At 40.5% G+C, this 18,988-nt stretch overlaps 2 protein-coding genes across 3 annotated transcripts; one reads left to right on the forward strand and one right to left on the reverse strand.

Moving 5' to 3' along the window:
* Positions 1–2,445: 2,445 nt before the first annotated feature.
* On the reverse strand, positions 2,446–6,791 carry LOC140690490 (Golgi-associated RAB2 interactor protein 6-like). 2 transcript variants are annotated; one of them, XM_072952327.1, is made up of 6 exons: positions 6,775–6,791; positions 5,967–6,143; positions 5,012–5,214; positions 4,207–4,468; positions 3,261–3,851; positions 2,446–2,717 (listed from the first exon to the last, which is right to left on the reverse strand). In XM_072952327.1, exons 2-5 carry the CDS (start codon positions 6,126–6,128, stop codon positions 3,306–3,308), a joined length of 1,173 nt encoding a protein of 390 aa, XP_072808428.1. In that variant the 5' UTR covers positions 6,129–6,143; positions 6,775–6,791; the 3' UTR covers positions 2,446–2,717; positions 3,261–3,305. The 2 variants fall into 2 exon arrangements, with proteins under 2 accessions (XP_072808428.1, XP_072808431.1); XM_072952330.1 differs by lacking the exons at positions 5,967–6,143; positions 6,775–6,791 and adding an exon at positions 5,386–5,526.
* An 8,521-nt stretch (positions 6,792–15,312) lies between these two features.
* Positions 15,313–16,309, forward strand: LOC140689256 (olfactory receptor 6F1-like). The gene has a single exon (XM_072949567.1). The coding sequence runs from the start codon at positions 15,350–15,352 to the stop codon at positions 16,307–16,309; it is 960 nt and encodes a 319-aa protein (XP_072805668.1). The 5' UTR covers positions 15,313–15,349.
* The last annotated feature ends 2,679 nt before the right edge of the window (positions 16,310–18,988 follow it).

The raw sequence follows: 18,988 nt of genomic DNA on the forward strand, positions 1-18,988 counted from the left end.
CATTGGGTAGACGTCTAGCAGTCTCTGCTAAATTCTCACATTCTTCAATTGAATAGTCGTAAGTTAGAAATATTTGTGCTTTTCCAGCCCCTGTACAAGATGAAGGTGTGAGGACAGACAACAGATTCTTTATCATACAGTCAATCCATCATGTGTACGAAATAGTACGTGTAACATACGTGTATGGATTAAAGAAAAAAGATCAGTATTTCATTTGAACCAAGATGTCATCAATTCAAGATACATCATTATTTTATGTGCCCTTTAAAAGCTGGCAACTATATTAACTCAATGATATCTTATCCCTGCAAGTTTGTATTTTGTAATTATTAAGATAATCCTTCAGATTTGATTTTTAACACATATCACTCTTGTGAATATAAGAAAAGTAAAGTTACTACAATGAACTGGTTATGTCTGTAACAATGATAAATATAGAATTTAGGACCACCTGCTTTCAGAAGTGTTAAAAGGTGAAATTTTATTTCAGTGTCCATATACCCAACACCTTGTTTATGAAATAGGACATTCCAAACACTATTGAATCTTTTGTGTATATTTTCCAGATGACATCTCCTTTTTCACCATAGAGATACCCGATTTCCTTGAGACACTACCAACCATGGAATTGCTTTGTTTGCTCTCATTTTTGAACTGTTCAGTAACTCTTTTTGACATGCTTTGTTTAATCCAGCAGTAGGTGAGATTCATCCACACCAATGTGTATAGCTGTCAATGCTGTATCATATCCCACTGCACATATATACCACAATTTATTAATTCTTCAGTTGGTGAACCTTGGGAGATATTTTCTGGGCTTTGCTCCAAAATTCTCCTGGAATACATGTGTGAGTTTCCTCCGGGTATTGACTGCAGGATGTGGAACTGCTAAGTCTAGATGGCAAGCTTTTCTATCCTGAATACTACAAAATACTTCCTCTTCCTTCCCTGAATATCCTGAGTGTTCACAAGTCTTATTCTTCCTTAATTTATGGATCTGACATGACATATAATTCAGGGACCTTCAGAGGGAAGGGGAGGAGGAAAGACAGTTGGTAGTCCTTCCCATCCCACAGAATGTGACTTTCCGTCCTAGCCTGGGCAACCAGAGGCAGACAGTGATGAAGGCAAAGAGCAGCGCTCTTGTGGGCTCTGTCGAGCAAAGGTGTGAGGTGGGGCTGTGGCAGGAAGGAGGACAGGGGTTTCAGGCTGCAACTCAGTTGATATCACAGAATGTTCTGGCGTCAATAATATGCTTTGGAATGAGCACATTCAAAATGACCATAGATTTCCTCGTGAAAAGAAAGGTCTTGTTTATTCAATACAAAAGGGAAGTTACCTGGAAACAGCTTGCTCCCCATGCCTCTCATGTTGGGCTTCCAAGGTTACTGCCCTGCCCCCCCCTTTTTTTACTGCCTCCTTACGTAGTTGTCACAGTACCAGTGACTTCCCAGCCCCTCCAAGCTGTCCTCCTGCAAACCATCTCTCCCTCACCTACAGCACACTTCATTATTTCTTAGCAATGTGGACCCACCCTTTTTAACCATCATGTCTCCAAATGTCCCCACCCCCCACCATGGGCACACTGTACTTCAGCCAGACTTGACTAATGCCTGTCTTTCAACCACATTTTCTCTTATCCTCTAGCATTGGTTCCGTGAAGGTGTTGCTCACATTGTTATCTCACGCTGGATGTACTTTTATTTCCTTGCCACCTCTTATCTCCCTATGGAGGCTGTGAACTCCCTCGGGGCTTTATTATTCACACAGGATGCGCACCCCACCCTGCCCTGTGCAGAGCAGAGAATCTGGCACACAGTCAGCACAGAGTCAATGTAGACTTAAAATAAAACTGAGTCACCAGACCCGTTCTCTTAAACCGGAACATCGTGAACTACAAAGAGGAAGTCAGATCTGCCCACACTGAGTGTGTTAGTGCTGGACCTGCTCGTCCTCTCTTGCCTCCCCACCTCTGTGAATTGCACTATCACCTGCCCAGACCGTCCAGCAGGAAACCTGGGGGTCACTTCATATTCTCCCCCGTCCCTTACTCCCTTGTTTAACTACTATGCTCTATGGAGTCCATGTCAATACCCTCTGTACATGTTATCATCTCTCCCTTCACGGCCATGGTCCCAAGTAACTTCTCTGATTCCAGGCTTCCTTCACTCCTTTGTGCAGTTCTCACTGTAAGTATAGGTATGGGCAAATCAATTCTTGGCCCCAAACATCTCCCCAGGCCCCAGCCCATAACTGTCTGAGCATATCTGTCCTACTGCATCTCCTGCTGCTCCAAGTACCTTGAGCTGTGATCTTCCCGAACATACCCAACTGCCTTGCAGCCCCTGCCTAGGCTGTACCCCGCATCACAGCTTGCATTCCCCACTCTGCTTGTGTCTTTGTATACACCAGTTGTTAACACAGGTAAAAGACAAGTAGCAGGCATTAAAGAAAAGTAGTAGGCATTTATTTGAGGAAATGAGATAACTGATCCGCTTCAGGAAAGTTATGTTTCTCCTGCCCTGAAACAGGTGAGTGATGACTTTCGAGATCCATTCTCGTCCGTACCCTTGGTTTCCATGAATGGCGAACCTATGCTCCCTCCTGGGCTAGGATGAGCTTTAGGAGAAGAGGAGGGACAAGGAAACCAGTCTCTGGATTATGGGACCCCATCTGGCCTAGTTTTAGGTCGGCTTCTCCTCAACTTCTGAGATACCCTGGCAAACAAGACAGAACAAATCTCGCTAAAACAAATACCGTCTAGTGCCAAGATTTTTATATATATAAACACCCTTTTCCAGTGAAAGAGTCAGACTTCCTTGGAGAAATGGTTGGCTGCAGGACTAGGCTAGGGAACTGATGAGGGCCGGCACGGAGGAGGTGAGAAACAAGACTTCCAACGGTTCTCCCCTGGGGAGCCCCACTGCACGACACAGTCGGTCTTGTCCATGCATGTCCCTCTCTTTATGGGGCTCGCAGATGTGGGAAAAGCACACCAAGTTCATACTGCCCTTTTCTTATCACAGTGCCCGTTTGCCTGTTATAGCCCTGGTTTAGCGTTTGTAATTCTCCAGAGGAAGCGAAAAAGATAAGGAAACGGGAAAAGTCTGCAATCCCTTCGCCTGGGCTGCGAGCTGCTGGAAGAGAGGTTAGTGCCTCATTGGTCCTAGTTCACCACACGCATCTGAGCACAGAGCATTTGAAAGTGAAATAAGAAACCGAAGCCAACAGAAAGGAGGGAGGGACATCTGGTCACCCACCTAGATTTGGCCCCTTTTCGGGTGGAGCTGAGGGTGGTGGGCTCCTCAGAGGAAGAGCCTTGACCTCTTCTCCCTTTTACCTCCCCAAGTGCTTCTGCGGGATTTCGAGACCGATTTGTCTTCCCTGGAACTCCGGAGAAGGGTAGCCCTTTTGGTGTGTATCCTCTCCTGTTTCTTCCCATGTGTAAGATCTTCGGCCTGGAGTTGAGACACCCTCCGGCCCACATCCTGTGCACTCAGATTGCTTCTGCTCTGCATGGTGGACACAGAGGGCCCCGCTCTGGGACCTTCAGCAGTCTTTGTGGCACGTCGGCTGATCACCTCTTCTCGGGCCATGTTCACGCTGCCCCGAGCGCTTACCACTGTTGCCCGAGATGCTGCCGCCCGGGATGCTGCCACGTGGTCAGGTTCTGAAGGTACCGGAATTAGGAAAGAGTGCTTTTTCCTAAGCAAATCTGTGTGTGAAGCATGCTGTTGGATCCCTTCCCCACCAGCATAAGCCAGAGAGGTGTCCTCAGACGGCTCAGCTACCATGGGAAGGCTCCTGACGCTGACCTGATCTTGGTCTACGTCTCCACAGAACTCCACAGCCTGTGCCAAGAGGAGAAATGGGGAAGCAAACAAGAAAATCAGTGAGACTGAAAAGAGCTGTCACCTGTCTTCTTGAGGCTAAATCACTCAAGAGCTTATAATTAGAACCTTTGTTGTCAAGTCATCTCCCAGTGAATGCAGGAATCTCCTCTTTAGCCCCCCCAACACTCCAGTTTTGCTTGGACAGTTCTGGTGCCCCAGTGGGCATCCCCACACTTTTACTTTATACATTTGTCTTAGCATTTCTGCAAGATAGATTCCTAAAAATCAGTCTGACAGTCAAGAGCTATGCTCATTTGAGCCACCCTCCCAAATCACCCTGGCCCCTTCTCCGAGAGTCTCTGCAAAGCCTTACTGCTGGACTCCGCTTATCCTCTGCGTCCAGCACAGGTATGTCCATCATGTCGCCAACTGGTTCAGCCTGGGTACCACTGTAAGCCTCCACCGGAGGTCTCAGAATGTGCACCAGGTCTTCCCAGTGTGCAAACAGGTCTTCTTTTGTATCTGAAGGGGTGCACAGTTGTAGGTAAAAAGAGCGACCAGTGACAATCTTCAAGCAGATTTGTTGTTTCTCATAATTATAGATGGATAGCTTTACAAAACTCAAAGGAAGCAGCCTGTGAGGAGCAAAGAAGTGCGGGGGTTAGGTGGGGATAAAGAGGAAGGAAGTGAGTCTCTTGGTCCAGCCAGAGTCCACTCCCTCTGTTAAAGGATTTACCGAATCCTGTCCGTTTGACCTCAGCTCTCATCTCTACCTCCCCATCACCGACAGGTGCAGCCCTAATTCTGAGAACATCACTGTGATGTCGTCATGTCTCAGTCCAACACCTGTATGGCTCCTACCAAAACCAACAAGTGTTAAACCCTCACTTACTCTGCCATGCAAGATCCTCCCACTCACCGTATGTCCCCAGCTTGCTTTCTTGTCTTATTCCCACAACGCTCCTTACCTGGTCAATGGCCACTTTCCCCGTAAAGTCTTGGTGAACCCCTGTGGCTGTTTCTGGTCTCTTCTCCTCTGAATTCACACCACAGGTGCTAGTCATGCTGCTGAGACCCCTCTGTCACTGTGGGTTCTATGTTATGGTGAATTATGTACCTTGTGGTCTTATCCCCTCCATGTACTTCTAACAGGAAGAGACTAAAGCTCCTGGACTCACCTGGTCAGCTCCAAGCTCTCTGCCGACTTGAAGCCCCTTCCCTGTCTGTGTTTGTCATGTCTGGCATTGACAGCACAGCTCATCACTGGCCTTGCCAGCAGCATGACATCAGGAATTGTGAGGTTGGGGCTGCTGAATGTAATGCCCACTGTCACCATTTCTACTCTGTTGTGCACATCAATCACTTCTCCTCTCTTGCTGACCTGTTGTTGGAAGAAAGAGGAAAGGAGCATTGTCTTATCTTCTCCCCTATCTGCTCCACTCCCGAATAAAGTGTCCAGCACAGTTCTTGGTGTGTGCAAACATTCAGAGGGCTGTTAGTTTTCCCACACATGTAATTCAAGCCCTGTACCACAGCTTAGCCCTGACTCAACATCTCCCTCTCCAGTGTGACCTCCTAGAGAAGCCAGAATCTTCCTCAGCACATCTATGTGCCATGGTAACATAAACAGATGTCCATGTTCTTAGAAGATGCATGAAGGATTCAGGGGGTGAATAGCATAACGTGAACAACTCATCAAGAATACTGCTTTGTGCCTGTGTGCTTACTGCGTCTCCATCCTGCCTACACATGACAAGGAACTGTAAACTCTGAACACCCTGCTGCCTCGACTGACTGAGTCATCACACTAGGGTTTTGTGAGGTAGGCCCCAGGCATCAGTGATTTCAAAACTTTCCAGGTAATTCAGAGGAGCAGCCAAGGCTGAGAGCTGGTGAAAGATGGAAAGCCATGGAGCAGCCTGGAGCCACTTGATACAACTGGGCGTGTACATCTACTGAAACACAAAACAAAACGTTTCCGCTATCCGGTGGAGACGTCACTCAAAACATCTCTGCACACTCAGCATGTACTAGGTCTTCAATTAATTTTGGGGAAAAGCGTGGAAGGATGGAAGGAAGGGGGAACTATAAGAAAGAATCATGCAGAAGAGGGGGAGGAATGAGATCATTCACCTGGATAAAGTCACTTTCAAATACGGGCATTTGCTTGAATAGATCATACTCTCCCTTGTCCAGCTGCTGCTGCAGTTTCCCCTTGGAGCTGCTGAACATGGGTAACACGTGGCAGCTTTGGGAGCTGCCATAGGACAACCTCATACTGCTGTCCATGGCCATCTTCTATGAAGACAGCTGAAAAGAGGAGGCAAGTCATCTCTTGCCATTGTTCCTTAGAAATTGTTTCCCCAACCGCCGCCCCTGGCACATAGAGTTAACCCCACACATCATGCATGCCATGTTGATTCAGACAAACGGGGTCCTCTGGACAGATGCAACCTGTGCCCACATTTTGCTAGCAGGCAGCACCCCTGTTGGAATTGGAGCAAGGCTCCCTTTTCCTCCTGGCTCGGGTGGGCCGGCACCAGGATGACTGCACAATCGGATGAACAGGGATGCAGGCTGGATGGCAGACCCCTTACCCTCACCCCTCAGCCCGCTGCTGCCTGCGAGCAGAGAACAGCTTGCCCAACCTTGTGGGCGTGGCCCTGCGGGCCCCTGACTGCCTCACAGAGCTCGGCGTTTAATTCCCCCTCCCTTCCTTGGCCCAGGACTACCACGTTCACTATTTTCAATGCGGGTTCCTTGCACCCGGGAAAAGTGGCCATCACGTCTCTCCCGGCAGAGGCAAGCGACCCTCACTCTGCCTCAGAGCTTTCTGGACGGCTTTCACCCTTCGGATGGCCTTTCCGTTTAGATCAGTGTCTGTCCCCCCTTCCCCACCCTGGTCGGGGTCCAGGTCCTGACGCTGGGACGCCCGCCTCACCGCACGAGGCGCCCTCCGCAGGCTGCGCGGCGCGTCAGGCCGGGAGCCAGATGGAGAGGCCGCGCCGAGCCGCTCCCGCGTCCCTGCCGCTCTCGCCCAGCAAAACCGCACCCTTGTGTCTCCTGCAAACCTCCTCCAACTGCCGCCCGCCGCAACCACCTCCTTCCCCCGGCGAGGGCCGCCTTTTAAACACCCCTGTCCTTTGTGACCTGGCGGGTCACACATCATTGTGTCCTCACCCCCACCGGCAGCCCGCCCAAGGGCGCGGTCAGGATGAGCGGTGCCTGCCGCCTCCTGCGCCCCCCCCCCGCCTTGGGCTGGGAGCTCTCTGACAGTAGACGGGGGCAGGACCACCTGCCCAAACCTAGACTCGTCGAGAGATGGGTCCGCTTTGGGCGATGAGACGGAGTGGCCGTGCACTGCCACTCTCCTATGCTTCGCTGCATGCAGGGGACAGGGATGGTGGCGGAGTGGTGTTCCCGCCTTGTCTCCTGCCCCCGTCCGTATGATGGCAGGGTCTTACCTCCCCATTCAAGGTCTGGTTTATGGGACAGCAACCCCACAGTGGAGCCCGAGAGCAAGCCCTCCTTACAGAGAGTGGGGAATCACAGGGAAACAGGCCAAGTAAATCCAGGGAGGCATGGCTTATGTTCCTGCTAAGGAACGGAGTACAAAAGCAGAACAAGCCCAGGCTCGGGCTCTGGCTGCTGACGAGCCAAAGCCCTTCACACGGGCTGCCACAGACCTCCGAGGCCTGAGGCTGCCTGTCGGTGAGGAGGGAAGTTGCTCCCACTGTGCTACTCCTTCCCCTTCGGTCAGCATCGCAGGCACACCTAGCTGGGGTGGAGGGTTGGGCAGGGTGACATTTTAGGAGCCGGGCCCCAGCATGACCACTTAACTTTCGGTTTCCTTGATTTCCTGTATTCTGGGACTCGGCCTTTGTTGACTGTTACTAGTCCCCAAAGTCTACTTGTTTCCTGTTTCAACATCACTGATATCTTTTAGCATCTGTATGATCAATGACCACGGGCTAACATAGAATGCCACATTATTCACTAAGTATAAGAATTTCAGTAACATAAATGTGTGTATTATGCTTCGTAGGTAGACTGTGAGTAATCACTCTCTAATGTAGGCAAGGAGCATAGATGTTTTTTGAATGAGACCACCTTGTAAGTATTAGATACGGAAATCCATCACTCATTTAAAATAAAACATACATTTATTACAATAAGGAAAACAGCAGCAAGTAATTCTGATTGTAAAAGTTCTTAACTTCATGTGCAGAACAGTTATTTTTTAAAAATTACAAAATTCTATTGGATATGAATGTCTGTCAAGCAAATAAATCAACTAGTTTATAATGGTAAAAGCAAAAAAATGGATAGTAGATTACATCATAATTCTAATATTTCCAGAAATATTTGTTGAACAGTAATTATAACATTACACTATACTTTAACTATGTGTTTATTTCTATGTATTTCATTACATAGAGGGCAAGGGAAGTTAAGAAAATGTCCCAGGGGGATAACCTGACTTTCTCATGATAAGTCTTAACAGAATATGTACTTTTGCCTAGAAAATTTTTAAAACAAGAAAACTCTGAATTTATGTAAAACACAAATAATATTATCAATCACTCAATGTAGACTTAAGTGTAGAAATACTGAAGAAAGCATTTAAATTTGGGAAGAAAGAAAATACCTTCATTATTTATTACTTTCTCCCTAACTTTAGCTGAAGGTAAGCATCAACTTGTATCACAAGAACGCCTAAACTTGACCCCAGAAGCTTTACAGTTTGCTGAGTGGTCTGAGACATTTGCTTTCTATTCTATTCAAATATTCTAAAATTTAATCTCAAAATATGCATAATCAAATTTTAGTTCTAATTACATTTCAGATAATACTGACTTATTCTCAAACAGTTCACTGTATGATGGTGATAATCAGTTCTGAACTTGACTCAGCCCAAAATTGATTCTGATATAGAATACAGTGTACATTTGAAGGCCACCCATGAATGGTTAGAAAAGATTATAAAATTTTGGTCTTTTGAATTTGTTGCGTTATCCTGCCACACTGTAACATTTTGCTTTAAATAGTTGACTTTGCTGCTTATAAATCATTTCAGTTGTTAATACGACTTCATAATACTGCTATAGTTACATCATCCAAACAAGTCATGAGATGTAATAATTCAATATACAAGTTGAATTAAGAAAATAAATTAAGGCCATTTTAAAACATATATTGAGAAAACTTATTAATTGGCAACATTTTTATCAACTTTGACTGTTTAATGTAAATAAAATATTTAAGTTAATAACACATAAAAAATGTCTCAAGGTTGTATGCATCTAAATATTTGATCAAATTAAAAAGGACTTGGTTGATTTCTGATTTCATCTCATTTTGATTTATGAAGTTAACTTACCTAGTTATTTCTTTTTGAATGGCCCAAGAGTAATTTATAGGTAGCATAACTATAAGTGTTAAAGAATAACACATGCTAATAATTTTCCATATGATAAAAATTTGTTTCAAAAGTTCTCAGTGTGGAAGAAGTCTATACATTTCAATAGTTTACTTAGAAGGTAAATAAATATATACCATATTTTAAAAAAATAACTAGAAAGAATCAAAAAGATTAAAAAGCAAAGTGTGGAAAATAATTGTTGACCGCAAATATTTGAAAAAGACCTAAGTAGAATTTGCAAAAATAGAAACAAATTATTATTAAAATTAAAAATTCAGTGAAAGCTTAAAGATCAAACTGAGTCAATGGACTCATGAGAAAAAAATAACCAGAACATTTTATAGAAAAGGAAATAGAATTTTATACACACACATAGGTACACAAACCAACACACACACACACACACAAGTATAATAAGTTAGAGATACAGAGAATAAAGAAGGAAAGAAGAAATAAAAAGAAGTGGTCATTTGGTAATGGCTAACTTTTTAAAAAAATTTGTAAAATATATCAATCCGTGTGTTCAGGAGAACAGTTTGCCTCATCTAGATAGAAATTAGCATACAAATTGAGTGTATGATATGTTTTTAAAAAAAACCTCTAAATCCCCTGTTTATTCATATTCAGACTGTGTCCTGAAGTCTAAGCTCTCTGAACTTCATCAACAAGTTTACTGCTAATTCCAGCCTGAAGCCATTGGCAGTGAACTTCTGGCTAGATTTGGCCAATAGAGGGACTTGTACTAGAGTAGATAAAAAGAATTAAATTCTGCATAGGGTGTTAACTATTCAGTTCTCTTTTTGTAAAGGTGTCTCAGGCTGGAAGACTAGACTCCCCAATCAAAAAACACAGAGTGGATAAGTGCATAAACAAAGAAACTAGGCCCAATTTTATTTTCTCTACAACAGAATTACTTCAGCCTTATGGACAAATGAAGGCTAAAAATCAAGGCATTGTAAGATATTCTATGAAAATGGAAATCAAAAGAGACAAACAATGCCATGTGATGAAAAAGGGATCCATTCATCAACAGGCTATAACAATTTAAAAGATATTACAACCCAGTATCAGAGACCCTGAAGATATAAAGTGAACATTAACTAATATAAAGGGGGGGATATAAAACAATAGGATAATAGTAGATGGTTTCAATATGCCACCTTCAACAACAGACAGATCATACAAACAGAAAATTAATAAGAAACCAGAAGGTTTGAACTCCTCTTTAGTCCAAATGGGCCTAGCAGACATATACCAAGCATTGCTTCCAACAGCAGCAAATCCATATTTTTCTCGAGTGTACATGGAACATTCTCCCAAATAGGAGCACATGGTAGACCGCAAAACAAATCTTAAGACATTTATAAAGGCTGAAGTTATATTAAGCATCTTTTTCAATTACAGTGTTATGAAACTAGAAATCAATAAAAGGTATAGAATTGTAAAATTCACCAATATGTGGAAATTAAGCAGTACACTCTTACAGAAGAAATTAGGTCAAAAAAGGAGAAATCTTTGGACGAATGAAAATACAATATAGTAAAATTTACGGTATACAGCAAAAGCAGCTCTAAAAGAAAAGTTTTAAATAATAAATGCCATAACTGAGATAAAAATCTAAAAATAAAAAACTAACTTTGTTTTTCAATGAACAAGACAAAGAAGAGCATATTAAACCCAAGTTAAGCAGACGGAAGTAAAAAATATCAGCAGAAATAAATAAAATAGACAATAGAAAATAACTGACACACTGAATTAATTATTTGAAAAGATAAAACCCACAAACCTTTAGCTACATGAACTAAGAAATTGCGAGTGAAGATTTGAATAAATAAAGTCCAGTTTTAAAGAGGAGAAATTACATCTGACCCCATAGAAATAAAATGAATGATAAAGGAAAATTATGAACTATTTTACACCAAAGAATGAGACAACCTAGGAGAAATGTATAAATTCCTAGAAATATTCAACCTACCACCTCTGAATCAAGACACGATAGAAAGACTGAACAAACCAATAACGAATAAACAGATTGAAGCAGTAATCAAAACTCCCAAGCAATGAAAGCTTAAGGACAGAAGGCTTCAAGGATGAATTCTACCAAATATTTAAAAGAAAAAAATCAATACCAAACCTTTTAAACTCTTACAAAAAATAGAAGAGGGAGGATTAACAAATGATAGTATAAGGCTAACATTAGCCTGATAATAAGACAAAAACACCAGAATAAAATAAAATGTTCCAATAACCTTGGAAATTTTATAGCATTTTCTTATTAAATTAAATAGGCACAGCACATAAATACTCAGCACGTGGGAAAAAGCCTATCATGGTATGTGACACAAATGCTTATATGATGTGATTCCATATGGATGAAAACAGAATAAGGAAGCTAGGCCATAAACGAAAAAAAAAAGGAGAAAAGTAATTGCTTGGTTCTAAGGGAAGAATTAGCATGAGTGCATGGAGCATGAAGAAACTTTGTGGAGGAGAAAAGAATGCTGGGTTTCTTAACTGTGGTTGTAGTTACATGTGTGTATACATTTGTCAAAACTCATTGCTTATAATGAGTGTGTATTATGCTATGTCAGTTACAGCACTAAACGTTTATAAAAATTGTATTGTCTATTGCCCTAGGATAGAGTTACACAGTGTGATCACTATTAATACCTTGGATGAGAGATTTGATATCCTCAGATAAGCTTTCTCACCTGAGCATTTTTCATGCCCGTATCAATACATGAAACCAACATCCTATGTTACTGAGAAAAAAAGAGAGAGAGAAAGAAAACTCTCTCCACACATTTTGAAATATCTCTTAATGACTTCCCCTTCTTCATTTACCACTGGTTTACAATTTGTTTCTTTAGTGCGTTAAGTGTTTGATCTGCTCTGCATCTATGCAAATTATTGAGTTTATTTTATTTAACATATGGGATAACCAATGTTCAGAAACCAATAAACTGGACATTCTTTTTATTAAGTAATTTAAGCAAACTCAAAATTACTTTGCAAAGTCTCTTTCACTGCGTCTATGTGGATATCATCTATATTTATTTTATTCATTGTTCTAGGTTGTCATTTTCTTCTTCTGATACCACGGTTTGCCCTACTTTCATACTCTCTACACATATTCACTGAGTTGTAATATAAAAAGTTTGTGAAATGGCTAAATCTTGGTGTCTGGTTTAGTGGGCAGCATTGTTTTCCACACACACTCAGTAAGTCCTGTTTTAGTTGAGTTATTTGCTGTAAAGGGATGCCAAGCCAGCATTGTTTTGTTTCTTCCTTTCTTTCTTTTGTTGGTTTTGTAGCCCTGTATTGGAAAGAAAGGCTTTTCAATTCTAACCTAGTTTGTACTTTTTATGCTGGAGAATCCTTTCTTCCGCTGTGGCTGAATCATTGAGAGATACAATTCTGAAATTACATTTTGAAAGGTGAATTTCATGGGCAGTGGCAGTTAATGAAGCCACCGAGGAGACTAGTTCCTGTGGAGATGTTTCAAATGCTTCCCACGCTTTACTTTTCCTTTGGCCCCAAGAGGAGAATACTCTGATTGTCACCAAAGGACAGTCCTCAGGGAATTTCTGTGGGTGTCTCAAGGTAGAGGACAGATCTCCAAAGCTCGAGGCTGACGAAACACTAACATTTCTCATCAGGGGGATCTCAGACCATGCCTTTCTCTGCATCCTGGTCACAGGGACAAAGAAACTGAGGAAAAAAAAAAAAGGAGTTTTGTGTTTATCTGTAGCATAGATGGTGTGTCACAGCCAAAGGCGTAACAGAGAGCTGATGTCTAAGCTTACTTCCCTTATGTAATGTGCTCTAATTCCTAGACATGTTGAAAAGGAGCATTTAAAGAAAATATCAGTAATAGCATTTAATTCCTGAAAAATAACCATTCCTGTGAGTATACCTGGGCAGATATAAGCAGCGCTGTTTCTCACTTTTCTAGAGAATGATAGAGTTACATGATAGCACTTTTATCGGTTTGGTTATTTCTGTAATCTGAGACAGCAGTCTTGTTCAGATACTCATTTGGCATTTAAGAAACGTTTCTATAGCTTATAAAATGAAACATTAAATAAATAAAAAATACATTTCTCCTTCTATTTCAATGTTATTTTATTTTATAAAAATGGTAAATAATAGGATATTATTTTTCCTAGTATTCCGTTTCCTCCTCAAGCTATATATAGCTAGAGTGTGTATAATTATTTTTTTCTAAACACAGAATTAGATAATTTGGGTATCTATTAGAAAAAGAAAAGTCATTTTCTTTTGGGGGATGGCATTCACTTGATTCTGCTGTCAAAGTTCTACTTATATTCCTTTCAAATAATTTTTCTTTCTTTCTTTCTTTTTTCTTAATGCCAGGAGACTAATAGTATAATAGTACTAATAATAACTATAGTAGAAATAGTTATGTGATAACCTTTAGCATGACTAAATAGGATGTTATTAGATATATAGATGATAGCAATGAGTTACTTTGGATAAATGACCTTACATGAGTAATATAACTTAATGTTTTCTTATGAGGTCAGAGTATCAAACTTAGTAAATATATTTTTAAAAAATTGTCCCAGTTATTTCCTTCGAATGGTTCTCTGAAATTACATATTCTAGGTCAATTTCTCCTCATATTTTGAAAACTATTTTTGAATAGTGGTAGAGCCAGCAAAAGCACAATTTTATTTGTGGTATTCAAAATAATGTGGTAAGAATGTTAGCATTTTGAGGGGATCAATATCAAAAGATTGGTTTAGTGGGACACATAAAATATTCCCTTGACCATACTAACCTAACCATTTAACCAGGTCTAAGTAATAATTTCTATGATGTATATGTTGAAAAGCTCTACTTTATCAACATCACATCACAGGGAGCATGAATGTGGTGTCATAAAACTTATACACAGTTTTCTATGGAGGTTTATAATTCAAAACTTCCATAAAGGTTTAATACAGGAATTTGTGGATTTGAACCACATTGCTTTCCTGTTACAATTCAGCTACTTTTCCATTGTGATTCTACAAGAGATATAAAGTCTGTATTTTTACTGCCAGGCATTTTTTGTTAAATAGCAAAAATATACATTTTACATATAGAAGGAAGTTTTTATTATGGGTGTTAAGATTTTCTTTTCTATTGTATAATTTGCACTTATCAATTGGATATTTTGGTACCAAAACACATATATACATAAATACAACCATTAAAAACCCGTTTCTTTAAAAATAAGATTTTTTAAATTTTGTCAAGAACACTTATCATAACTATAGTTGTAAATACTGTATTTTATACTTTAAAAGCTTTGTCTATTGAAAGACAGCTGGATTTATGACTTCAATATTATTTGCTGGATTGTTCTTAAACAGTGCAGGAGAAATGGATGCAATGATTCTGAAAACAAGCGAGCCAAGATTACAACAGGTGGAGGAATATTTATGAAAGAAAACTTTTCCTTGGGTGTTGAATTCACACTTTTTGTTTGCTTTCTGGAGATACATTTTGTTCATCTACCAATTTCCCACCAAGCTCTAAGTAATGGGGTACAGCAGGGTTCATAAAGTTAAAACTGTAGACAATTCTTTGCCTTCATAAGGCGACTAGTGTGGTCCAGGAGCTCCATTCTGAGAGCGCCCACCCCCATCCTCTGTTCTGCATGTGGTTTATGTCTTCACCAACCTCTAATGTCCAGGATGTGAAATCCTCAGTGATGGGACAATGGCATGTCCTTTCAATAGTAACATTTTATGTATTGTCTGGACTGTGGTCTTTTAAGACAACCTACCTGGGTACAATATATGCCCCATCATTTAAATTGATTTGACTAGGAAAAATATTTAGTTTCTCCGTTTGCAAAGTGCATTATTAAATTATTTACCTTTGTAATTTTTTTATAACTCAAATGAACTAAATCATATAAAATATTTATGAAGATGCCAATTATGTTGTTTGGCAGACGTTGACTTTTTACTATTCTTGTGTCCGTTATTATCAAAAAATCAATATGTATGAAATACTCGTCTCTTGCTCCTCTGCCAAATTCTAGGCCTTGTTAACTCATTCCAGACAACGAGGATGAGATATGAATATGGCAAACCAAACAAGAGTGACAGAGTTCATCTTCCTGGGGTTTTCTGGCATGCTGTATCTGCGGCTTGCGTTATTTGTGATGTTTCTCACTGTATATCTGCTCTCCCTCATGGGAAACACCCTCATCATTTTCATCGTTCTGATGGACTCCACTCTCCAAACACCCATGTACATTTTCTTAGGAAATCTGTCCTTCCTAGAGATCTGGTACACCACAGCCACAGTGCCTAAGTTGCTGGCCACCTGTGTCTCGCGGGTGGTCACCATCTCTGTTTCTGGCTGTGTGGCCCAATATTACTTCTTTTTCTCTATGGGAGCTACGGAGTGCATCATGCTGGCTGTGATGGCCTATGACCGGTACCTGGCCATCTGCAGCCCTCTGAGGTACTCACTCCTCATGCGTCTTCCCGTGTGCCTGCGGTTTGCAGCTGGATCTTGGGTTGGGGGCTTCGTTGCCCCCCTCCTACCTACCATACTCATCTCTTACCTAGACTTTTGTGGACCCCAGAAGATCAATCATTTCTTCTGTGACTCAGACCCAATTTTTAAACTCTCTTGCTCAGATACATTCTTGGTGGAGGCCTTGGGCTATACGTGTAGTTCTGTTGTGATTCTAAGTTCTTTTCTTCTCACCATGTCCTCCTACGGGCACATCGTGGTCACAATCATCAGGCTGTCTTCCCGGGAAGCCCGGAAGAAAACTTTCTCCACCTGCGCGTCCCACCTCACCGTGGTCACCATCTACTATGGCACCATAATCTTTGCCTATGTTCGCCCTCCTGCCAAGTACAACTTCACCATGGGTAAAGTGGTCTCAGTGATCTACTGTGTGGTCACCCCATTGGTAAACCCTCTGGTATACACCCTAAGAAATAAAGATGTAAAGAAAGCTTTCAGAAAAGTTCTAACAAGAAAGACATTGCTCTTGACCAAAAGTACGCAGGAGATTTGAGAGATTAACTAAAATGAGCAATTTAGAATGGATTCTCAAAGCACATTTGCAAATGGTAAGTGTTGAAAATTTTAGTATTGGATGGATACCACCCAATATGGACATCTCTGCACTTTACATTTTGGTTTGAATTCTACTGAAATAGGTACTCTGTAATTACTGTGTTTAAGAATGACTCAGTGCAATATCATAGTCATAAAGAGATAAACGACACAAATGCCCACAAGGCATTTACAATGGGAAAATTGACTGATTTTTGTCCCAAACCAACAGTTCACTTCACATTTTTTATAATTTACACCTGAATCGTAACCATCAGCCAACAGTTTTTTTCCGTTATATAAAGCGGTGTTACTACATCTAGTAGATAGACTGTTATAAATGTATTGCTTTGTACTGCAAAATAATTTAATACATACTTAAAGTACATAGGGTGAGCCAGGCAATATTATTAAGCATGGGTGTTGATTTAATTACAAATATACACATAATTGGAGAATTTCATTAGAAAAATATCAGGAAGATGTTAGCTAATTGAAGTTTTTCTAAATAATATTACAAAATTTCAAAGTATTGGCAGTGGTAACAAGGTTAATAAGGAGAAGGGAAAAAAAAACTTAAAACCAGACTACACAAGAATGGAACATCTCACACGGTGAAAAAAAATCTTATATTCTTACAGAATATTCAAGCAGACAGTAATTTGAGCATAAACTTATACAATTCAGCTGGAGGGGGAGAGAAAAGGTGGTAGAAAATAGGTTTTCTACTCTTATGGCCACCTTTCTATGTTAATGAAGAAGCTTTTTAATTTTTAATTATTTCAGTACCTTTTAGTAACCAAGAGATGGCAAGCTTGTTAGAAGAAATAAATTCTATCAAAGCTTTCTAAGATGGTGTTGTCTACCCGATTGCCTCTGAACTCTTGCTCTCCAGAGTGTGGTCAGTGGACTGGAAACTGGAATAATCTGAGAGCTTGTTGGGAATGCAAATCTAACCTCAGCCTCTTCAATGAGATTATGTCATAGTTGACTGATACTCAGATTACATCACTAGAAACTCTATTTTAGCGACCAAGATTTTTAAAAGTCTTTTTTTTTTTTTAATGACATTAGTAGTGAATATAATGAATTCAACAGTTTCTTGCAGATGCCAATGCTTGACATTTTTCTTAGTTTCAATTTTGGCATGCCCTTTTCTGTATATATTTAAACCACAGCTTTTTTTTTTAAATTTTTTTCCTGAATGCCTAATTAATTTTTCTTTTTAACCCAGTGCATTGTCATGGAGACCAAAATTACCCGTTTGTGTAAATGAAAAATTTACATCACATTTCTTTTAACATTTCTTCTTTTTTCATCTGAAAAGCCATATACAAACTCTCACAATAATAGGGAAACATTCTGTATCTTCACACAGGTATTGCTGTGTATTATTCTGCAAGGGAGGAAAAAAGTCATTCCACCCTCTTAAGATCTGTGGTTAAGCTTAAGTGTTAAACTAACAGAAGGTAGATTCACAGGATAAAAGCATATACAGTTTGCTTCATTTTTGTACTTGCAGATAGATTTCCTTAAATGAAAACAAATGTAAAAGAAAGAATGTTGCTCATCGTGCAGTTCTACAAGGATTAAGTTGTTAGCTACTGTGTTTGCTGAAGACACTGCACCCTGAGAGGGATTCAGGATGAAAAGCAGAATGAGGAACTTCGTGTTTTGGAAAAACAGGCTCTTCGATAGTTAGCTGTTTAATCTTATGAGGAATTTTAATAAACCCAGATTCTTGCATTATTCCATACATAGAAAAACAGCAAAATAATTAACTGAGGTATCTATTCCTTGTGAGTCACATTTTCCCCCCAAGATATATGCCTAACTGCATGTATCCCCTGGGGGAAAAAAAAAAACTTACCTACTGGCTTCTCCCCATCTCTTCAGAGGAGATTTCTCAGAGCTGCTGAGAGGCTATGTCCCAGGCTACAGCCCTTAATAAGACCTTGAATAAAACTTCAATTGACAACTCTTATGTTGTTCATTTTTATTTAAGTAAACAGAAACTAGAAGAACTTATTGGGTCTAAAAGTTGATACAACTTCATAACAAATAATGATAAATTGTGGGGATGTGACAAGACAAAGATGTTTGGGCTAGGGACACTAAATTATAGGAGAGTAAGAAATAAATGGAGAAACTAAAGGACAGTAAAAGTTATTTGAGTAGATTGTGTTTTTACAGGTTCACTCTGATGTCAATGATCAGCCTTCAGTGATAAGAATGACATTCCCTTCCTGGGTCATGGTGGGCACCTTCCAGTAGGAAATGTTATGACCTGCTTTTAGGTAGAAAAGGGAAGTCATGGAGCCCTTCCTACATCTGCTGTTTCTCAAGTGCTTTCTGCTCAAAATAGTCACTTATGCCACAGCAACATATTTTGGGGTGGCATGTTCTTAAACCCTCACAACTGAAGACAGATTCTCGTATTCTGTTAATGGCAGTAATCTTTCCAAATCCAATTTCTTGGCACAGAATGTGTATCTAAATCTTCCTCGATTCATCACATCACTTATCCCAAAACACTAACTGACTTTTATTTGTTTGTTTGTTTGTTTGTTTGTTTATTTTTGTGGCTAGGACAAGCCAGGAGCTGTGGGTAGTTTGAGTTATTCATAAAGGAAAAAAA

This window comes from Vicugna pacos, chromosome 3, assembly GCF_048564905.1.
Source record: "Vicugna pacos chromosome 3, VicPac4, whole genome shotgun sequence".
Classification (NCBI taxonomy): Eukaryota; Metazoa; Chordata; class Mammalia; order Artiodactyla; family Camelidae; genus Vicugna; species Vicugna pacos.